At 55.9% G+C, this 21,671-nt stretch overlaps 9 protein-coding genes across 9 annotated transcripts; 3 read left to right on the forward strand and 6 right to left on the reverse strand.

Annotated features, from left to right (window-relative positions):
- Positions 1 to 82: 82 nt before the first annotated feature.
- Positions 83 to 357, forward strand: VC83_05297 (uncharacterized protein; the record flags this gene model as incomplete). Its single annotated transcript, XM_024468919.1, has 2 exons — positions 83 to 95; positions 161 to 357. 2 exons carry the CDS (start codon positions 83 to 85, stop codon positions 355 to 357), a joined length of 210 nt encoding a protein of 69 aa, XP_024323322.1.
- A 20-nt stretch (positions 358 to 377) lies between these two features.
- AFG3 (AAA ATPase afg3) lies at positions 378 to 4,968 on the reverse strand. Its single transcript, XM_024468920.1, has 3 exons — positions 1,700 to 4,968; positions 531 to 1,648; positions 378 to 480 (listed from the first exon to the last, which is right to left on the reverse strand). Exons 1-2 carry the CDS (start codon positions 3,675 to 3,677, stop codon positions 873 to 875), a joined length of 2,754 nt encoding a protein of 917 aa, XP_024323327.1. The 5' UTR covers positions 3,678 to 4,968; the 3' UTR covers positions 378 to 480; positions 531 to 872.
- Positions 4,969 to 5,779: 811 nt separating this feature from the next.
- VC83_05299 (uncharacterized protein) lies at positions 5,780 to 9,036 on the reverse strand (the record flags this gene model as incomplete). Its single annotated transcript, XM_024468921.1, has 2 exons — positions 6,591 to 9,036; positions 5,780 to 6,527 (listed from the first exon to the last, which is right to left on the reverse strand). Exons 1-2 carry the CDS (start codon positions 8,552 to 8,554, stop codon positions 5,780 to 5,782), a joined length of 2,712 nt encoding a protein of 903 aa, XP_024323326.1. The 5' UTR covers positions 8,555 to 9,036.
- Positions 9,037 to 9,247: 211 nt separating this feature from the next.
- VC83_05300 (uncharacterized protein) lies at positions 9,248 to 9,849 on the reverse strand (the record flags this gene model as incomplete). The annotated part of the gene is made up of 1 exon (XM_024468922.1): positions 9,248 to 9,849. The coding sequence occupies one exon, from the start codon at positions 9,847 to 9,849 to the stop codon at positions 9,550 to 9,552; it is 300 nt and encodes a 99-aa protein (XP_024323286.1). The 3' UTR covers positions 9,248 to 9,549.
- A 478-nt stretch (positions 9,850 to 10,327) lies between these two features.
- VC83_05301 (uncharacterized protein) lies at positions 10,328 to 12,201 on the reverse strand (the record flags this gene model as incomplete). Its single annotated transcript, XM_024468923.1, has 2 exons — positions 11,390 to 12,201; positions 10,328 to 11,340 (listed from the first exon to the last, which is right to left on the reverse strand). The coding sequence occupies exons 1-2, from the start codon at positions 11,961 to 11,963 to the stop codon at positions 10,328 to 10,330; spliced, it is 1,587 nt and encodes a 528-aa protein (XP_024323285.1). The 5' UTR covers positions 11,964 to 12,201.
- Positions 12,202 to 13,386: 1,185 nt separating this feature from the next.
- Positions 13,387 to 16,205, forward strand: VC83_05302 (uncharacterized protein). Its single transcript, XM_024468924.1, has 2 exons — positions 13,387 to 14,146; positions 14,201 to 16,205. Exons 1-2 carry the CDS (start codon positions 13,698 to 13,700, stop codon positions 16,047 to 16,049), a joined length of 2,298 nt encoding a protein of 765 aa, XP_024323288.1. The 5' UTR covers positions 13,387 to 13,697; the 3' UTR covers positions 16,050 to 16,205.
- Positions 16,206 to 16,546: 341 nt separating this feature from the next.
- VC83_05303 (uncharacterized protein) lies at positions 16,547 to 17,062 on the reverse strand (the record flags this gene model as incomplete). Its single annotated transcript, XM_024468925.1, has 1 exon — positions 16,547 to 17,062. One exon carries the CDS (start codon positions 17,060 to 17,062, stop codon positions 16,547 to 16,549), a length of 516 nt encoding a protein of 171 aa, XP_024323287.1.
- A 491-nt stretch (positions 17,063 to 17,553) lies between these two features.
- Positions 17,554 to 20,600, forward strand: VC83_05304 (uncharacterized protein; the record flags this gene model as incomplete). Its single annotated transcript, XM_024468926.1, has 2 exons — positions 17,554 to 20,266; positions 20,321 to 20,600. 2 exons carry the CDS (start codon positions 17,554 to 17,556, stop codon positions 20,437 to 20,439), a joined length of 2,832 nt encoding a protein of 943 aa, XP_024323282.1. The 3' UTR covers positions 20,440 to 20,600.
- Positions 20,601 to 21,397, reverse strand: VC83_05305 (uncharacterized protein). The gene is made up of 3 exons (XM_024468927.1): positions 21,123 to 21,397; positions 20,978 to 21,046; positions 20,601 to 20,914 (listed from the first exon to the last, which is right to left on the reverse strand). Exons 1-3 carry the CDS (start codon positions 21,168 to 21,170, stop codon positions 20,753 to 20,755), a joined length of 279 nt encoding a protein of 92 aa, XP_024323281.1. The 5' UTR covers positions 21,171 to 21,397; the 3' UTR covers positions 20,601 to 20,752.
- Positions 21,398 to 21,671: the final 274 nt, after the last annotated feature.

The following is a 21,671-nucleotide window of genomic DNA, read 5'->3' on the forward strand; positions in this document are numbered from 1 at the left end:
AGCTAGCTAGCTCCAAGACAGACATGTAAAAGTGCTTATGCCGTAACGAATCCGCCTAGGGACGTTATCGTCAGGTTGAAAGATGCGCTCGACCAGTGGATTATCATCGTGTTGTTCAAATGACGGCGTTCCCCAAGCGCCCACGAAAATACTACTAAAGGGAACCGCCTCTGGCCGAGTAATTACGCCGACGACAAGAAGAAGAACATGCGCCTAGATGCTGGTTCCCAGGTTGGCGACAAGTATGAGGTGATTGTGCAGCCTAACAAAGGTGCTGATAACGTCTCTGTCAAAAAGGCCGCAGAGGCTAATAGCCATCAAATCCTCGCTAAGGTGGTGGTCAACAAGAACCGATGAGGAAGATATCAAGAGTGCTTTGGTAGATAGTTTTGAAGAGACGATCAAATAAACAGGGCTATAAGGAAAGGTTAAGGGTCTCTTGATTGGGACTTACTTCACTATGGCGGACACAAATGGAATCTAAGACAGCTTAGCTACTTCTATCGTTATAACGAGCATTGATTACTTACTGCATTTGTTACAACTTGGAGCCAGAACGTGGAGGTTCCATCGAGAATATTACACATATTATACATACTTAATCTATCAACCATCTAACTTTCCAGCAAAATCTCTCTCCTCCCCGTCTTTCCCTTCCTCCTCTCCTAATCTCCGCCCACAGTACAAGTTGGTTTTATCTATGGACGCCTAGGACAATGCAATTCGAGGATACAAATGTGTACACCAGAGAAAACAACAATGAGAAGAGTTGACGCACAGCAGGCTGCACCCGCCGACACTCATCGACCAGGCTCTCCCGCGAATAAACACCCACCACAACACCCCGGCTACCCAAGACTTCACACCTCCACTCACGCCGGAGTCGTAGGTGTCGGCCCCTCAGGCGGTCCATCCGAGACCTCCTCCGGGAACGGCGGCGGCGCGCTCTTCTTGTCCCCGGTTCCGAAGTACTTCTCGAAACTCTTGTGGTCCTCGAACGGCCTCTTCCCTAACAGCCTCACCATGTCCTCACGGCCCAGGACCTCCTTCTTCAACAGCTCCTCGGCAATCAGCCCAACCTCGTCTTTCTTCGCTTTCAGCAGATCCGAGCACTGCGTGTACGCCTCATCAATGATGCGGCGCACCTCAGCGTCGATGGTCTGCGCTGTCGACTCAGCGAATGGCTTGGTAAGCTTGTTTGGGTCGTCGGCGAAGTGCAGCGGGCCAAGCTTGGGAGACATGCCCCACTTCGTCACCATCGCCGTCGCCATCTTGGTCACCTTGTCGAAATCGTCGCTGGCGCCGCTCGTCACAGTCGGGAAGTGCAACTCTTCGCTCACGCGGCCTCCGAGCGTCATAGCCATGCGGTCCATCAGCTGGTTGACGTTCATCAGGTAACGGTCGCCGGTGGGGAGGTACTGGGCGTAACCTAGCGCGCCCTGACCACGGGGAATGATCGAGACCTTGAGGAGCGGGTCGGCGTACTTGAAGTACCAGCCACAGATCGCATGGCCGGCCTCGTGGTACGCGACGACCTTCTTCTCCTCGGGGTCGAGGACGAGGGACTTCTTCTCGAGACCACCGATGACACGCTCGATTGCTTGCTCGAAGTGGGTCATCATGACGGATTCGGCGTTGGTGCGAGCAGCTGGTAACAGTTAGTACATGTTAACACGACAATTGTAAGGCGAAGACTCACCAATAAGAGCTGCCTCGTTGCAGCAGTTGGCAATATCGGCACCAGAGAATCCGGGGGTGAGAGTAGAGAGGCGTCCAGTCAAGTAATCGATATCCTCGTTCGTGACGATCTTTTGCAGGTGAACCTTGAAGATCTGCTCGCGACCAGTCATAGTCGGGCGATCGATTGTGATGTGCCTATCGAAGCGGCCAGGACGCATGAGGGCCTTGTCCAAAACATCCGGTCTGTTCGTACCCGCCAGAACAACAACCTGATCCTTGGTGTTGAAGCCGTCCATCTCCGTGAGGATCTGGTTCAGCGTGCTCTCGCGCTCCTCGTTACCGCCTCCAAAGCCAGACTTCTCTCTCGACTTACCGATCGCGTCGATTTCGTCGATGAAGATGATACAAGGGGTTGTCTTGCGCGCCATGGCGAACAGGTCGCGCACACGCGACGGACCGACACCGACGAACATCTCCATGAACTCGGAACCACTGACGCTGAAGAAGGGCACGCCGGACTCGCCGGCCGTAGCCTTCGCCAGCAGGGTCTTACCGGTTCCGGGAGGCCCAGACAGGATAGCACCGCGGGGAATCTTGGCGCCTAGCCTCGAGTAGCGCTCTGGAGTCTTCAGGAAGCTGACGAACTCCATGATTTCCAGCTTTGCCTCGTCCATGCCAGCGACATCGGCGAACTTAACCTTGATGTCCGTCTCGTGGTTGAACTTCTTGGCTCTGCTCTTGCCCATGCCGAACATTCCACCCTGGCCGCCGCCACCACTTGCACCGCCAGCCATACGGCGAATCATGAAGATGGTGACACCGACAATCAGCAGTGTTGGCCCCAAGGAGATAGCGAGGTCCACGAGCGAACCCTCTTTAGTATAGCTGACCGGTATCCTCTCCCTGCTCGGGATCGCGAGCTGGTTTTGCGCCTCCTCGAGGTGTTGCTCGAAGGCTTGCACGGAGCCAATTGTGAAGTAGTAGTGGAAGTTAGGCTGCGCAGCTGGTGACTCTGGGTAGGCGCGCGCCGTGGCCTCGCGGTGCAGCATGACTCGCACGCGGTTCTCGTTGACGACGACAAGCTTCTCGACGAGGCCCTTCTCGAGGAACGTCGTCCGGAACTCTTGCCATGTAATGTCGCGCGAGTTCTCGCCCGGCACGACCATTCTGTAAAGCATGTAGGTTGTAAACGCGCCTAGCATGGCAGTGTTGAAGTCCAGCTTGAACTCGTAGGTCTTAGGCCCGCCTTGTTTGCCGCCCTGCTGTCCTTGCTGTCCCTCCTGCTTGCCGCTCTTGTCCCCGCCAGGTGGCGACGGTGCCCCAATCGGTACCTCTTGCCCAGCCGGGGGAGCGAAGTCCCTAAGTGACTTGCCTCCTGCTTCTAGTTCTATCACAATCTTCGCGAGGTTGAGCATGATCGCCGCCTCCGCTGTGCTCAATGGCTCTCCTCCCTTGTACTTCTCAAGAATCCCGAGCAGTGCTTTCGGATAGCCCTTCTCCTTCAACAACCTCGTCGTTATCTCCGCTGACCAGGACTTCGGGAATATAAACCCCCCCTTCAGCTGCTCTATTATCCCCTCCAGCGATACCACATCCTCAGGCGAGAGCATCACTATCCCATTCCGCATGAGTTTCTGCGCCTTCTCTGCCCCCTCCCCATGGACGAGACTCCCATGGAGAAATCCCAAATCCGCCACTTTCTCCGGGCCGGGGCTCGCCTCCTCAACCTTCTTTACCGCCCCCTTCTCCACCTTCTTCTCCCCAGCCTCCTCCTCCAACTTCTTATCCCCATCCTCCTTCTTCTTCTTCCCCCCATTCGCCCCCTCCTCCTGCTTCATCCACGATCTCCCACTCGTAAACCCCCTTGCCGCCGCCATCCGCATGCTCAACGGCACCGCAGCTTGTCGCCCCAATCCATGCCTCGCCGCAATCCTCGTCGTCGCCGCTGCTGCTCCCAGCCGCGCAATGCGCCCCGGCTGCCGCAAGAGCATGCTCATCGCTCCTCCGTGCTCGGCCCGCGCGGTCTCGTCGTCAGCGCCGTGTGCGGCCTCGTATCAGCGGTAATCGTACGTTCGTGTGGTTATCTCATCCGGGACGCGTGCGAGGGTGTGCGTTCGGGACCGCACGCGTGTGTTTTGGTTGGGATTGAGTAGTTTGCGTGTAGGGGACGTGTTTTTTGGTCTGGTTGATGGGTAATCGTCGTGACCAAATTTTCGCTTCGCTCCTAGGTTGGAGGAAGCGATCCGCGCGGTTTCAAAATGAGCGGAAGCGATGTGCGCGGCTTCGCAATATGTAGCCTATAAGTACCATTACATAGTAATTTGTATGTAAAGGTACATAAATCAATCATTGTAAGAAATTGTCACTTCATCACTCCCACGCTCACTCCCACACTCACTCAGCAGCTTCTAGGCTTGAAGCTCGGCTTTCTAGGCTTGAAGCTCGGCTTTCTAGGCTTGAAGCTCGGCTTTCTAGGCCCGAAGCTCGTGAGCGTGAGCAGCTTAGAGCTCACCTCCGAACTGAAGCCGGGCCCGGCTTCGGCTTGCCCGCTTCTTCGACTCCTCAACCTGGCGCCGAATAGCCCGTAAGTCGTGTTCTGGCCGCCTACTACAACCTCTTCGGTTCCGGTAAGCCAATTGCAGTAGCTCTCTTTTGAGGGGCTACTAAAGCCCTCCGGAACCCGGTGTTTCTAGTACTGTAGCCCCTCTTCTACAGCCCGAAAAGTAGAGGGTTAGAAACCCGTATTGGTAGGGTAGGCGTACTAGGCGTAGGCGTAGGCTGTATGTAGGTGCGTAGCTTCATAATAGCTGTATTACAGCTTATTACAGATTCCAGCTTTCCAGAAAGCTAAGACTATTGTAGACTCCTTAAAAGTCTGCTTCTGGATTTGGGTAAGGTCTCTCATGAAGGATTGTGTAATGATGTACGGTTACGCTCGCGCTACATCCCACTGAGCCAAAAAGACTACAGTATTCCTAGAATACGCGTAACACGCTTTATATACCACATGTACTATAACGGCGGCACCCCGTTACATGTAGGCTCCGGAGCTGGCAGACTGCAGAAAATATCATACTTCTAGTAGCTCTAAGCCCTAGGTAATACTGCTCAAGGATCCATTTCTTAAGGGCTTCTGACTATGTAGTAGAGAGGACCTTATTCCTACCACCCTTAGGTGGTAGGTTCCGAGCACGCCATTTGAGGCTCATCCGTAGTGTTGATTCACAGGTAGCAATTATAGACTCAGAAGGGTTTTCTGCAAGCCACTCATGGGCATTTGATATGGGATTCCCCTCCATTAAATGAATTGTATAGGATTACAATATAAATATGCCTTGGGGAGAATGCTTACATAATCACGGAGCTACGTAACTTAACTTAGTTGCTCTACCTCGGAGATAACTTACTGCCGTTCTTGGAATCCAACTTCCAACTTTCTACTCTCAGTGATTGTGCCACTTAAAAATCTAAAGAGGGGCTGTGGATAACAAGTTTACGGAGTACAGGAACTGTACTTCAAGAAAATGCGTTTAATCACTCAGAGCTGCAATTGGTAAGCTAGTTACTCAGAAATGGAACCAAAGAGATTATTCCCGTTGGTTTAAATTGCTAAGATCAATTCCCATCCTCACGCACTCTCGGTCTCTCACTTTTGCTCAGTCGTTCCAAGTTAATGCCCACAGGGTTCTCGAAGTATACATAAATCGTTTTTGAGATCCCCTTAGCTCCCTCTATAGCTCCACCCCCCCTTAGCATACCGCCTGAATAATAACCTCGCCCCTATCGCGAAGTAAATTTGAGTGAAGGTCCGTTTCCCATCCGTCATGCCTCATAAATATCTCCTGGAAACCCTGTTCATACAGAGCGAATGCCCACCCTCACTATACCGATACATAAACCTCGTCAAATCCTAAGCCAAAAACCCGCTAGAAACAAAAGCCAAAGAAGCCAGAAAAAACCCGAAAAGCACCCCGCTCTCCCAACACCTCAAAAACCATCCCATCCCATCCCATCCCATCCCACACCTTCTAATACAATACATTTCCCCTCCCCCTCCCTTTCCCTTCCAACAACCCCCATCACATCACATATCATCACCTCACCTCCCCACACCCCCACCCCCACCCCCACCCCCACCCCCAGCCCCACTACCATCACCCATCCCCACTCCTCCCCCCATCAAATCCGCCCAATCCCACTCCAACATCATCGGCATATTCCACAAATCCGGCGGCACAAACGGCTGCTGGAAGCTCTGCGGATTAATCGGCGAATGCGGATCCGCACCGCTCAAATAACGACTCATATCCGGGAACAGCAGTCCCACGCCCGGTCCCCCGCCGCCGCCATTCGCAGCAGCAGCTGCTGTGGCAGCGTTGGAGAGGTGTTCGAAATCCGTCGCGATGTCGTGGAAACCCGCGTCGGACATCCAACTCAGATCCAGCGCCGGCACCCCCCCCCTTCCATCCCCAGAGTTGTATGCATTCATATCCCCATACTGGAACTGCGGCGGCGTCTGTCCCGCTCTGCTCGGCGTGGGTCTCTCAATCGGCGGTCTGCTTATGCTGATACTGGGCAGGACCTCGTTGAGTTCCTTGCGCTTGCGACGCGTGGTGGTGTCGCGATCGGCTTTGTCGAGGACGACGCGGGCGATGCGCTCGAATTCCGTGCAGACGCCGAGCATGCGCTTGACGCCCGTGTTTTCGTCTTCGCCGGCGAGCATGGAGAGGAAGTTGACGACGAGGTTCATCAGCCGGACGTCGGAGCGGGCGCGGGGGTCTTGGGGGTTTTGGAGGATGTTGCCGAAGAGGGTCATGAGGGCGGAGACGGGGTAGTAGAGGATTAGCCTGGGGGTGGGGGGTTAGTATGGTAAACTGGGGGAGAGAAGGGGGGGGGAGGGAGGGGCTTACCAGACGCAGGAGAAGTCGCCTTGGGGGACGTATTTGACGAGGTGGATTGAGGCGCGTGCGGAGGATACGCAGAGGGCTGCTGATGAGAAGACGCGCGGGTTAAGTGGCCGCGAGTTCAGCCCCTGGATGGCGAAGTTGGAGAGTCGGCTCGTCCAGTAGCCGTGGTGGATGGACATGCGGTGGATGGTGGTGAGGCAGTTGTAGTATCCAAAGTGTAGCACAACAACGTGGAGGATGAGCGGGGTATGCGAGGCCTTGATCTCGTGTTCGGGGCGGAAGTCGATGGGGATGCTGTCCTTCCACTCCTCGAGCTGCTGGTCTAGTTCGCCGATGGTGTTGAGTAGCTCGCCGTCTGACTGCTTCGAGGCGCGCGTCGAGTACAGCTGGGTGTACACCTTGCTCACGATCGTGGAGAACTCGCACATCAGCCGGAACAGGTTGACCTTGCCCTTACCGCCCGCCAGCGGGATATTGCCGATGTTGTCCTCCGGGTCCGCACTAGGAAGCTCCACGTTCATATCGTCGTCATCCTGGACTGGAGGCCGTCCGAAGCGCAGGCATATGTCCTTGTCCAGCATATAACCGATCCAGAAGACGCGCTTGCGCTGCTCAATCTCGATTGGGTTGAGGTTGAAGCCCGAGCCGCGCTTGTGCAGCCCGATGCTGTGCGATAGCCTGATTGCGGATGCGACGAGAAGGAACGACGGCTGCGGGTTGGGTGTGCCTTGCATGAATAGCGCCATGCCGAGGAGGGCTTGTACGCTGAGAAGATCGGTGTTGCGCATCGTTAGCTCGGTGTACACGGCCATGGCGTTCTTGAGGTAACCCCACGCCTTCTGGTCTTCCTCTTCCGGGACCAGATTGCTCATAACGCGCAGGCGATGCGCGATAGCGAGGGCGATATTCAAACTCGCCCACCATCCCGATCCGTCGTATGGGTCGCGAGAATACTGTCGCTCGACGAGATGCATGAAGGTCGGTTGGTGGAAGAGAGGGAACATGCAGTTGAAGTTCTCAAAGAAGTCCTTCAGGAGAGACAATGCCTCTGCCTTCTGCGGAAGCTGGAGGTATATGCGCCTCTCGAAGATATCACCAAATACCTCCGGCTTCCAGTACACCCATTTATTGTCGTCGGCCGTCGCCTCCGCAATCATAGTCTGGAACGACTCATCGCCCGTCTTCTCATTCACCCACTGTATCCCCTTGGGCGAGAATATCGAGAACCCCGACGACGACCCAATATACCTCGTCTCACCCTGATCATTAGTAACGAGCGAGCACATCAAATCCGACAGCTCCTCCACCTCCTCCGCCGTCTTCTCCCCCACCCTCCGCTCCGACCCCCTATCCCCCTGCGTCCCCGGCGTGAGCACACTATTCGGGCTCTCGGACTCGCCCTCCACGCCCGGCGTCCCCCTCAGCGTCGTCGCCTGCGACGGCGACGTCGGGATCGAATCCGCGAAGTGACTCGCATCTCTCTTCGAAGACTCCCGACTCGCCAACCTCTTCTCCAACATCCCCAAATCCGTACTCCCCCCATCCTCCCCATTCAGCAGCCCCGACAACCTCAGTAGATTCTCCATCCTCCCTAACCTATTCTCCAACCCCTCAATATACTTCGCCCCCTTCGGCGGGCTCCTCTTCTTCTCCACCTGAGTAAACACGCACTCGGTCTTGTAGTTCGTGCAATGGCTGCACGCGGGCATCTGGCCATCGCACTTAATCTTCTTCTTCCGACACATGTCGCACGCGCGCGCGATGCGCCGGCGCTTCGCCTCGTTGCTGTCGTCGAGCAGCGTGCCTGCGTCGCCGAACATCCCGGAGGTGAGCCCCATGCCCTCGAGGCCTGTGAGGATCGGCGAGCCGTCCGCGGCGTAGGAGCCGAAGATCTGGGGCGGCGGGTCGTGATTCAGGTGCGCGGAGGCGTGCATGGAGTAGGTGTGCGGGTTGGTGTTGGCGGACATGGTGGTGGTGGTGGTGGTGGGTTTTGCGTCGTGCGCGTGGCGACGTGGGAGGGTTGGTGGTGTTTCGGTCAGTCGCGAGACGGATGGTGGGTGTGGGATGGTGTGTGCATGCCAGTCTCACGCCAGATGAGTGGGATTATATGTGGCGGGGTTCGTGTATTTCGTTTCTCCTCTCTTTCGCAGATATTATCGATGTCTCGCTGACTTTTCCATATATTATTTGGTACTGGTCCTTCTCCATGTCTCTAGCGGCAGCGATTAGACTAGAGTACCATGATTCAAGCTGACAAACGTTATAAATTACTTGGAAACAGTTGGAGGGAACAGTGCAGCCGGGGAACAGAGTCTCGGGACTAGAAAGTCGCAGAGTAGATCTTTTTGAATTGCCTAGTTGAGAGAGTTGATGCCTTTGAATCCGGGGTTGGGGCTTTTTTGGGGTTGGGGGTGGTCAATGGGTCTGGTCCGAGTTGGGGGGGGTCGGGGGGTCGTCCGAGTTGGGGGGAGTCGGGGGAGTCGGAGTCAAAGTTTAACGAGGTGCCGGTGCAGTAGTGGAGTAGGTAGTGCGGGCCACGTTGCTGAATTACTTTCCTCCCCCAACTCTAAGACCAAGGGCGCGCATGGCCTCAAAGGAGTAAGACACCTCATCTCATCATCATCCCTCCTCGCATCATTTGTCACTCCCCCCCCCCCCCCCCCCCTTTTTGGATCAGAGGTAAGCTGCGTCACCGCGGTTTCACATGGGTCCGAGCCCCTCCCATACTCAGCTCGCTACGGCGATGATAGGGATCATGTCTAAGATCGGTGCCGGGATGGGCGGTTACAGGTCTAGGCGGCGAGGAGGCGGCGGGTTGGGGAGCCGGTGCGAGTGGCGATGCTGTCTACATTTCTGCGGAAAGTCCTCGGCTGTTCCTAGAGCGTCGTATACTTCGTCGAGGGGGAAAAGGGGGGGAGGTCATGTGATTGTTGTGGTCTGGGGTTGAGCGAGGGGAGGGGGATCAGTACCGGCTATTTGGGGGGTTGCCAACCCTGTATGTATTATACAAGAATCCCTCCCCCTCCCACCCCCTATCCATCATCCTCATCCCAACACCATCCCACCAGACCATCTTATATCCAGTCCCCCCCACCACCCACCGCCCATCAACACCACCCTCCACCCATCGACCCATCGATCCATCACATACACCGAAAATCTCACCATACAACTCCCCTTTTTCGAACCTCGCAAGAATCTTGCCTAAAAAACCAAAAAGAAACGGGTGCCAGGCCAAGAAGATGTAAGTAACCATGATCATAGCGCGTCGCTTTTGTGCGTTTGCATTCGGGGAACGGGGCGTGAGTAAAAGGGGGGTCGGTCAGACGAGGAGCGTTCCTCGCTCCCTCGCTCTCGCTCTCTCTCTTGAACCGCCCCCAAAAAATAGTAAAAAAAGGGTTGAAGAAGAAGAAGCAAAAAAAAACAATCCCAATACATGAACATAGCGTCCGCTGGTATCGCAAACGCCCAATGATTAACTAAAAAAAAAGTAAGATCCCTGGACTCCCAGTGATATTTTTAAAGTAGTGAGTGAGCCACGTCTCATAGACGCGTTTTGTTGCTGTTTCTTCGTCGAAGGTGTGTGTGTAACTCGTGTACGCTGTACCTTCAGCTATGTTCTCCAGCGCTGCTGTGGTTGTAATCCCGCACGTAAAAAAACGTGGTATAAAATGTAAAAAGAGTCCCACCCAGCAGGTAGCGTGACCAGGCCAGCTCGAAAAAACGTCATCCGAGCGACTCTACACCTCCTCCGTGAACCTCGAGTTGCGGCTCCCATCTCGCGACGGGTGCGAGCGCCCCAGCGCATCCGGCATCGGCAGCGCCGGAGAGGCGTTAATACTGATGAGCGGCTCCGTCCTCGAGTCCGCCGAGATATGCGCCTGGTATCCCACCCCAGGTGACCTCGGCGGCGCCCTATCATTCAGCGGCGACGACGGCAGCCCAGCCGAGGTAGGCGACGCGGGGTATCCCGTCCCGCCGTAGAAGCCGCGCGAGTCGCGGTAGAAGGAAGTATCGCTCAGGTGCGGATCGGCGAAGGGGTCCTGCTGACGGTCCGAGAAGGGGTCTTCGTAGCCATTACCCCCCGAGGTGAGGACCGAGGGGAGCTTGCGGCCTGAGATGCGGACGAAGCTGCGGTGGCTGTCTGCCGTGCTGGAGTGCGTGGCTTGGGACTTGCGGTTTTGCCCGGTGAGGGCGGCGAGCGCGGCGGGGACGGTGAAGGTCGAGGGGCGGCGGACCATGGACATGGGGCCTGTTGCGGCGGCGCCGCTGGAGGGGATGTCGGGAGAGGTGAGGTCGCGGCCGTTGCTGAGCTGGACGCCGCCTTGTTGGCGCCGCTTCCAGCGGAGGAGGAGCATGACGAGGAAGGCGATGAGGGTCACGCCTGCTAGACTGCCGACGACTGAGCCGATGACTACGGGCGTCGGGGGAGGGTTGTTGGAATCGCCGTTCGAAGCGCCCAAGGCTTTGTCGCCCGAGGAGCTGCCGGTGCCAGAGTCGGTTCCAGAGCCAGAGCCAGAACCAGAGCCTGGTGCGCCGTATGCCACCCCTGTTCCTGTTACACCGGCTGATGATAGGTATGTGGTTGTAATAACATCGCCATAGGCGTTTGTGTATATAGATGTATATACGCCGCCTCCGTTTTTGTGCTGCGCCGAGGTCGCGGCCAAGGCTGACAGGGTATGGGAAGTTGCTGTATTGTTATGTAAAGATGCGAATGCAGGAACCCCATGTGCACTTTTTCCTGCTGCGACTGCGAGATGTTAGTCGGGACCCATCAATGCAAAATATTTGCTTCTTACCAGTCCCGTTCACTGGTGTGAGCGAAGAAAATGACGGTACGTCTGTTGGTAAGGGCGCAGCAGTTGTCTCGAGAAACGAGGTAATCGGTGGTGCCGGAGGGACTGGTTCGACAGTGCTCGAGGGAATATTCGTAGGGACATCCGTGGGGAGATCTGAAGACGGAGGCTCTGTCGGTGCAGGCTGCGAGGTGACGCTGGCGGCGTCGCTCGGGACAGGCACAGGAACTGCGGGAGCAGCAGTCGCGCGAGCATCACCATCCACACTACCCGTATTTGCCGTGTAGGTAGCAACAGATTCGGAGATTGTATTTCCTGCGCCGTCGACGGCGACCTGCCGGACTACAGACTCAGTCTGGACGACTGCCGTAAGGGGTTTGTTTGGTGGTGTTGATGGTTGAGCGCCAGCCTGTCGTTCGTGGACATGGGCGGCATCGTGGACGTGGGCTCGCCGTTGGTGGAAACGTGCGTGGGTGTGTCTGTTTCCGCGATTGTCGATATGTTCGGTGTGTTCGCGATAAACGGTCTCTGCGAGAGCATCCTGAAGGAATGAAGGGGCCTCGTCGGTGTCGGCCATGATGGCGCGCGGCTGTGGTGACTTTCTGCTCTTGTCTCTTGTCCTCTTGTCTCTTGTCTCTTATCTCTTATCTCCTGTCTGTCTCCTGTCTCCTGTCTGTCTTCTGTCTCCTGTCTCCTGTCTCCTGTCTCCTGTCTCCTGTCTCCTGTCTCCTGTCTCCTGTCTCCTGTCTCCTGTCTCCTGTCTCCTGTCTCCTGTCTCCTGTCTCCTGTCTCCTGTCTCCTGTCTCCTGTCTCCTGTCTCCTGTCTCCTGTCTCCTGTCTCCTGTCTCCTGTCTCCTGTCTCCTGTCTCCTGTCTCCTGTCTCCTGTCTCCTGTCTCCTGTCTCCTGTCTCCTGTCTCCTGTCTGTCTCCTGTCTCATGTCTCTTGTCTCTTGTCTCTTGTCTCTTGTCTCTTGTCTCTTGTCTCTTGTCTCTTGTCTCTTGTCTCTTGTCTCTTGTCTCTTGTCTCTTGTCTCTTGTCTCTTGTCTCTTGTCTCTTGTCTCTTGTCTCTTGTCTCTTGTCTCTTGTCTCTTGTCTCTTGTCTCTTGTCTCTTGTCTCTTGTCTCTTGTTGTTTGGTGTCTGTCTCTTGTCTTGTCTCTTGTTGTTGGTGTCTGTCTCTACTCACACTCTCCCCAATGTATGAGTCCCCAATGTATGAGGAGGTTAACGATTGTGGAGAGGCGACATGGCACTTGCGACCATGGCGAGTGAGAGGTGGAAAGGAAGATCAGTGGAGAAGCAGAGGAAGTAGAAGAAGAGGTGGAAGTTGTAGTGGAAAGGGACGGAGAAGAGGAGAGACAGTGAAGTCAAGCATAGGCGCCGACAGTTTGGATGGTATAGATATGGGTTATGGATATGGATATGGATATTGATAAAATCGCGACTAAACCAGCGGCGAGATCTAATCTCGCTTATGCTCGTGTGACTGGGGGAAGGGATGAAAAATCAATATTGGAGGCATTTTACGATTAGATGTTACTGTAGGGTAGCAAGACGGCGGTAGTATTGTAGCATCGTGGTCGTGTGCAATTGGAAAGTTGAGGGGAGTGGGAAGGAAGGGCAAGATGTTTGTTGTTTACGCTGGTTGTTGGGTTCTAGACTATGATAGTTCTTATTTCCCCTCTATTTTCCTTCTTATGTCCCTTCTTATTTCTCTTATTTCCCCTCTATTTCCCTTCTTATTTCCCCTCTATTTCCCTTCTTATTTCCCTTCTTATTATTTCCCCTCTATTTCCCTTCTTATTTCCCTTCTTATTATTTCCCCTCTATTTCCCTGGATGATGGGGTCTCTGCTCTAGAAATAGAAATAGCTCCCTAGGGGACTGGGACCGGGAGGGACTGGGAGGAACCAGGAGGGACTGGGGGACTGGGGCCCCGGAAACTGGGGTCTGGGAAAACTGGGGCCACGGTCCTCATCCATCCATCCATCTACATCGGCTATTCTGGATCTCAACCACCAAATATTATCCTTTGTTTCTCGCAGCGTTCTATTCTATATACTACAGATATTATGAAACCAGCATCTACCCCGCTCTCAACATATTCCACCCAATGCTTACGAGTCCTGTCACCACAAGCACTCCCATACTTTCTTTCTTGATTGCGTCGCCGACAGATGATCCGCGCCGCCTTGATGGCTGCTCCATAGATTTACCCCACCATTCCATCGCCGCAATCACTCTCCCCAACCTCGATTCAATGTCTTCATAAACCCACTTCTCGAATAAAGCCAAGTAAGGTCGACGGCAACCATGGCGACCGATCAGAAGCAGAAGTACGTTTATGTCCCACCGATCGAATATGCGCGGTCTCAAGAACCAACGGCCGGCAGCTCTCGCCCCAGAGTCCCACCCCCACTTCCCCCGCGTAAACCATCAACACAGGTCGCCGTGCCGCCTCCATATTCTTTATACGACTTCGAAAGGGCCGAGTTAGCTTCAGAGACATGGGTTCACGACCCAAGGACCTCCCCGATGGAATCGATAAGCCCGTCCGAGTTACGAGAGGGACAGCGTACGCTCCTGCTCATTTACATCCATGGCTTCATGGGCAACGAGACGAGCTTCCAGAGTCTGCCTGCTCATGTTCACAATATCCTCACGGTGGCCTTGGCTGAGAGCCATGTGGTGCATACCAAGATATATCCTCGATACAAGTCGAGAAACTCAATTGAGGCTGCAAGAGACAACTTCAGCGATTGGTGAGGACTTCTTAACGCATTCACCTCGTCCTATCACTAAAAATATCTCTACAGGCTCGGACCGCATGAAAATGCTAACACAGATATCGTGTTACTTGGCCACAGCATGGGAGGCTTGCTTGCTGCAGAGGTTGCTCTCATGCCTTCTCCTGACCCAAGCCACGGTGGACAGTTCAAGCACCGAGTCCTCGGCACTATTAGTTTCGATACACCATTCTTAGGCATGCACCCTGGGCTGGTAGTAAGCGGTATAGGGAGCTTGTTCAGACCGGCTCCTGCGCCGCCTGGGTCTGCACAGAACACACGGGAGTCGTCGACTGTTACTGACACGTCGGAGTCAGGCAGCATTTCATCAATGCCAACGACTGCTGCTTCTATAACGACAGTGAGCTCAGCAGATACACCTCTAACCCTAAGCACCAGCAACAACTCATCGATCCACACTGCCACTACCAATGATCCGTATTATAACCCACCCTTCGTCAACGACATTAACATCAAGGAACGCAGCGGGTGGAACGGCTTATTACATTTCGCCAATAAGCATGTTGATGGCCTTACATCCGCAACCAAGCAATACTTCCTGTCCCATATTGAATTTGGTGGCTGCCTCGCCGACTTCTCGGGACTGAAGAACCGGTATGCTCGTCTGCGGCACCTAGAAGATGTCGACGACACGACAGAGGCGGCGTTGGCATCCGATGCTAGGCGTATCCGATTCGTCAACTACTACACCGCGAGCACTGGGCTACCGAAACGGGTAAAGGTGCAGCAAGTAAAGGCGAAGGACGAGGATGGGAACGTTGTTTCAGTGGAAACTGCGACGGAGAATTTGAGCCTCGAGGAATCCGCGAAGGCTACCAGGGATATCCCGGCTGAGTTGGCATCTTCTGGCGTGCTTGATGGACCCGGGGCTGCAATAATTTTGGTCGCAGAGACGGGTAAGGCAGCAAATACAGAGGCGAAAGTACCAACATCAGAAACTCATATCTCTGAAGATGCGCCAGAGCAAGACGATGATGATTATGAAGCACAGCCGATGCAGCACATAGACTCTATGCCCATCCAAAGCGACGACGAAGATTCCCAAGATGACGACTTCCATGATGCCCCTGAAGACACCCACCAAGCCACAGCCGACGTAACGACAGCGACCCCACCAACACCAGACGTACCGACAAGGACCTCGCCGATACCAGACGTACCAACAGCAACCTCGCCAATACCAGACATAACAACCTCAACCGGCGACCCCGCTCTCCCCCCCATCCCCCCCATCCCAGAAGAACCCTCTCCCCTCGAGCTCTCCCTCTACAGCGACACAGACTCCCGCAAGCTCGCCGAAAAAGAACATAAGCGCATCCTGAAGATCTACCAGACAGCTGTCAAGCATCGCGAGAGCGCGCTCAAGGACCGTCGGAAACTCACTGAGAAGCGCGAGAAGAAGGCGGCGCAGGGGCGCGAGAAGCTGCGCAAGACGGAGCAGAAGAGGGAACAGCAGGAGAATGAGAAGAGGCTTAAGGAAGAGGAGAAACAGCGTATTGCTGATGCTAAGGCGGCGGAGCTCCGGGCTGTGACGGTTAATCCCAGCGGCCCTGCCCCTGGCGCGGATGCCCGAGCGGGATCTACCTTCGAGGGCACAGAAGCAGCGCCGCTGAAGAAGAAGAAGGATAAGCGCTTTTGTCTGTTGCCCGGCGATCTGGAGCGCAGCAGCGGCGGGCTGGATAAATGCTGGGTGCGCGTTTACATGGAGGGTGTGGACGAGGTAGGCGCGCACTGTGGGTTATTCTTCCCAGGACCACAGTATGCGGCGCTGCTGGGCGATACGACAGAGCGGATTCAGGGGTGGGTGAATGATGATGCGACGAGGCGGGCGATTTTAGACATACATAGCCTGGATTAGGTGATCTGGGTGGATGGTGGTGGATATTACTGTATGTACAGTAGTAGTCACATGCGGCGTTTTATGGATAGATAGATTCATGAAGTTACGATACCCCATCTCGCTCTCTCTCTCCCCCTTATAGCTATATTCTAGCGCACACACGTCTATTTCGGATCTATATACATATGAAAATCGATCGCTTCGCCCTGCGCGGAACAGAATGCAATATGGACATTGGTATCACCGTATTTATACACACTCCCCCCCCCGCCCCCCGCCCCCCTCCCACTCTTCCCCCTGGCGGCAATTCAGCCCCCACTGCTCCCCTCCTTAGCATGCTTCTCCTTCAACCTCTTCTCCTGCTTCATAAACTCCAAAATCCCCACCGGCACCCCTCTAAACACCTCTCCACTCAACCCATCATCCCAATTCGCTTCCTTCCCCCCCCATCATCATCCATACTCGTCCCTGCCTCCTCCCCTCCCCCCCTCCCACCTTCTTCCCCTCCCCGCGGCTCATATCAACGCCCACCTCCCCCCCACCGCCCTCTCTGCCCTCGCCCTCGCAGCAGCCCACTCCTCCACTTCCTCCCCAAACCGATCCCACACACAATTCACACACCCGCTCATACAGCAGTTATCCGGCTCCTCCGGGCGCGGCGGCACCCACACACCCGCCACTAGTTCGCTCTTGCTAGCCAATTCAGCGCGGCGTTCCGCTGGCCCTGCCAAGCGTGATCCGAAGACGACGCGGGCGCGGGCTATGTTCTCTTCTTTTGCGGACTTGGGAGGGGAAGTTGGAGGCGGGGGAGGATGAGGGTCGGAGGTGAAGGCGCTGGAGAGGGGGTGGGTGAGGAGGGAGTCGTAGTAAGGGCCGAGGGGTTTGGCTTGGGGCCATTCGGGGGAGCTGGAGGTGCTGCTGGGTGTGTTGGGTGTGTTGGGTGTGTTGGTGCTGTGGTGGCAGGTATGGCGAGGGAGGACGAGGAGGCGCGGTGCGCGGCGCACGAGGTGGTGGAGGGCGCGGGTTTCCATGTTTGTGGGTTTTGCGTGCGTGCGTGCCCTTTGAGATATGATGGGCGGGCTGCGCGGGCGTAGGATGTGGCTGTGATTTATTTGTTATATCATGGGTGCGTTTTGCGCTGTATTTTGTTGTGTTGTGTGGTTGATCCGTCGGAATCAAAGTGAGTCGTAGCCAGAAAATGTTTTAGCATTGGCATCCATGACGTCCTCTCCGAGGGCCGCCGCCGGGGCGATAAGGCAAGGTTGCAGGTTTGTTGGTCCCTTGCTCGTGGAAGCGTGTGGCAGGCGGTGCGGGATAACTTTCTAGCGAGTGGATGGCCAAAGTCGCGTCCTCTTGGGGCTATAATACGCGACTTCAAAACACCCAAGCTCCCAAACGAACTACGACACCCCACGAACTACCTTGTAACGATTGAATATACGCAATTGTCGAGATACGGATACAAAGATACTTTACTCGATTCGAAGAGCGCATGGGCGCAACGATTAGAGCGTAGATTGCGATGTCGCAGTCGCCCAGCAAGCAGCGCAAGTTGTCCCCCGAGGTGGGCGCGCCGAGCACACCGAGTCGCATTCCAGCACCTAGGGGAACCGGGAGGGCCACAACACCTGTTAGGAATACGCCGGGGGGAGGACCTTCTGCGTCGCCCAGTAAGGCTGGAGCGAGTGTGTCGCGACCACCTGCGCAGGTGGTGGAGGGGGATGTGGGGTCCCAAGCTGAAGAGGGCGTTGAGGTGCCGGGGATAATTGGCCAGGCAGGACAGACGGGGGAGGTAGAGGCGACAACACCCAGGGGAACGAGGAGGACACCGAGGGGTGGAATGACGTTCGCGCCGAGGAGGAGGTCGCAGTCGCCGCAGAAACAGGATCCGAAGACCTCGACTCCGGCGGGTGGGAATAATGAGCAAAATCCGTTTCAGAAGAAGGGGTTGAAACGATCGCCTATATCGACCGCGGACACTGCTGGGGGGACGGATGAGCAGTATCCGTTTCAGAAGAAGGGGGGGCTACGACGATCGCCTATACCGGAGACGGGTGCTGCTGAGGTTGTGCCGCAGATGGGGAAGACACAGGAAGGGCCGGTGGTGGCTAGGCCTACGACGCAATCGACTACGCCACAGTCGATTCCGCCAGCGCCTGCGGTGACTGCTGAGATTGTGGACCCTTTCAAAAAGGGTGGGCTGCGTCGGTCGGATGTCGCTTCTCCTGCGCCTGCAGTTCCTGCAGTGCCAATTGAACCGACCGAGCCTACGGATCCCTTCAAGAAGAGCGGATTACGCCGTTCGGATATTGCTTCCCCGGCACCTGCAGCACCTGCAGCGACTGTGGCGACTGTAGCGCCTGTCGCGCCTGTAGCTCCCACCGAGCCTACGGATCCCTTCAAAAAGGGCGGACTACGCCGGTCGGGCATTGCTTCCCCAGCACCCGCAGCTCCTGCAGCATCTACAGCACCACCCACCGAGCCTACCAAGCCTACCAATCCATTTAAAAAGAGCGGACTACGCCGGTCAGACGTTGCTTCTCCTGCCGCTGTAGTGGCTGCAGCGCCCACCGAACCCACAGAGCCTACCAACCCTTTTAAAAAGAGCGGATTGCGTCGGTCAGACGTTGCTTCCCCGGCACCCGTGGCGCCCACGGAGCCTGCTGACCCGTTCAAAAAAGGTGGACTACGCCGATCAAACGTTGCCCCTACGGCGCCTACAAATAATACACCCGCTGAGAACGCGCCTACAGAGGAAACACCTACCGAGAACACACGCACAGAGAGAGCAGTCACTGAGGAAACACACCCAAATACACAGAGCACCGCACCCCTCAATGCTCCGGTTCAAGAATCAGCGCCAGAGCCACAACCACAACCGCAGTCACAGCCAGAACCTCAAGTAGAACTCGAACCGGAGCCAGAACTCCCCCCAACGCCAACCCAACTTGGCATCCCCGATCCTGTCGTAACCACCGAACCAACAGGAATCCACAATACGCCCAGCAAGCGCCCCAAGCGCCCCAGGAGCACAACTCTCAAATCCTCACCCCTCAAACCCCGCGATCCTCTACCCACCCAGCCAGTACCAGCAACAGTAGCGGCAACAGCCTCATCATCAGCCTCAGCACCCCCTCTTTCCGCCTTCCCATTAAAAAACAAAACAAAACCAACAACAACAACAACAACAGCCACCTCCGAACCCCCCCCCAAACGCCGCAAATCATCCCCCCCTCCCTCCCGCAACCTCTTACCCCCCGACCCACACGCAGCCAAAAAACGCCGCCGCGCTGCCCTCCTCGCCGAAGTAGCCCAGCTCGAAGCAGACCTCGTCCTCGCCGAAGCCGAGAACGCGCGGATCCGCCGCCACCACGAGGCTGGACGGCGGGATGTCCCCGCGCCGAAGAACGAGGATGCGATTTTTGACCTCCTTCTCAGGGCTACGCGGCCGAGGGTGGCTGGGGGGGGGGAGGAGAGGCCGAGGAAGAAGAGCGTTATGATAAATGTTGGTGCGTTTTTGCCGTTTGCGAAGAAAAGGAGGCCGGTGGTGAGCAAAGAGGTGGTGGTGAAGGAGGGGGGGCTGCCGTCGTATGGTCCGGTGGAGGTGGAGGATCCGATGGCGTATCTTTCTGTCTTCTCGCCGCTGGGGTTTACGTCTACGACTACGATTTTGGCCTCTGTGGGCGAGTCCGGGGCGGTGTTGCAGCGACGCGATGTTGTGGCGAAGGCGCGGGGGGGGTTGTTTCATGCGCGCGTGGGGGTGGTGGTTGATACGGCGTCGTTGGCGGTTGTGGGCGTGGATGTGGATGGGCTGGATGGGAATGCGGAGCCGGAGATTGGGGGGTGGATGAGGGAGAGGGCGGGGGAGGGGATGTTGGGTCGCGATGTGAATGCGGTGTTTTATGGGATGGGGCAGTGGGTTGAGGGGGCGGCGAAGAGGGCGAGGTTTTGGTGCCAGATTGGAGAGGAGTTTGGGTGTGGGGGTGGGAAGGGGAAGATGAAGGAGAAGGAGAAGAGGAGCAAGGGGAAGGGTAGGGAGGGGGAGGATGTGGAGCTGGATGAGGGAGTGGGCGCGGGGAAGTGGACGGCGAAGGATCTGCTACCGCACATGAGACGGACGGCACTCGTGCTGCCGGTTGAGGACGTGGAGGTCACGGTGGAGTGGCGCATCGCGCTCGACTGGACGGGTGAGGCGGAACATGCTATCTCGGCGTCGGCGCGGGTGCCGCGGGGCTGTAAGTTCCATTCTATCTTGACAATGGGTTGTGAGTGTTACTAACGAGATGCAGGGCATGAGCAGGATGAGCGGCGCAGTCTGACGAGGCTGCCGGAGATGTTTCGGAAGCTGGTAGAGAGCCGCGGACCGGTGGTGGCGGTGAGGACTGTTGTAGCTGGGTTGCTGGGTTGATGGGGGCGATTGAATGGGGTTATGTGGTATGTGGTATGGTTGTACGGTATAGGAGGGGATATGAGAGGGGTGTAATACTGTAGTGCACGATTATGATAATGATACCCGTTTACCCATCCTCCATTCATCGCGCCTCACCGCGCTCCTTGTAATCGTACAACTCTCAGATCTATTTATATATGCGCTACATGATATTATGAACTCCCACCCCACTACCGGCTTTTCCCCTGCCAAACCGCAGTCCGCAATCCGCATATGCATTACCCCCTCTCCCCTGCCTGCCATCCCATCCCATATTCTCGCCGCATAAGCGCTAATCCACATCCACCCCCTTCTTCCTCAGATCCGCGCGGGCCTCATCGATCTCGAGCATCAGCTCTGCGTGCGCGGCGGGGACATCGTTGAAGGTGAAGACGCCGAGGCCGAGCTTGAAGAGGAGGTAGGAGCCGAAGGTGACGAGGACCCAGAAGGGGAGCTGTGCGCTGGGTGTTAGCTTGTGTTCCTGGTCTTGGGAGGTGGACGGAGGGGGGGGACGTACGACGGGGATGATGTCGGATTGGATTAGTGCTGGGAGAGGAACAAGTTCGAGGTAGAGGGAGAGATAGAGCTGCGGCGTGTTAGTGAGGTCTTCTTGGTCTGCATGTCTGCAACGGAGGGGGTTGGGGGCGGGGAGGGGGACGTACGGAGGAGACCAGGAGGGCGAGGGAGATTGTTTGTTGTGCCTTCGTCATGATTGCTATGGGTGTGTGCGTCCGGCTGTGCGATGACGCGTGGAAATGGTGGCTGTGGGGGAGCTGCGAGCTTATTGCCTTTGTTGGCGTTGATGCCTTTTGTTTTCTTGGGGATTCTTGGGAGGGAAGGGCGTTCAAGGGCGAGAGCTGTCCTTGGGAATTGCCCGATTGGGGACTAGGGATATTTGGGACGCGTGAGTGGTTGATTGGCACGTGACTGGCTCGCTGTTTTACGAGGTACGAGTAGCGTGCACGGCCCTCCTACCAAACATGACGGACAGTGCTGTTTAGTCAGCAATTACGTAACTCAGTCACGAGTTCTAGTATACGGACACTTAGCCGGCTGCATTCATTTTGTTGTGTTGGTGGCCATCTTCTTGGTCTTGTCTGCCTTATTATTGAATTCAACTACCTAGGGGTGGACATGACATCTAGGGATATTAAAGCCAGCTAAGACCAAGTTGATATCAGGGAAGAGTGGTAGTTGGAGTAAGGTAGGAA

Source organism: Pseudogymnoascus destructans (assembly GCF_001641265.1).
Source record: "Pseudogymnoascus destructans isolate 20631-21 unplaced genomic scaffold scaffold_13, whole genome shotgun sequence".
NCBI classification, from domain to species: domain Eukaryota; kingdom Fungi; phylum Ascomycota; class Leotiomycetes; order Thelebolales; family Thelebolaceae; genus Pseudogymnoascus; species Pseudogymnoascus destructans.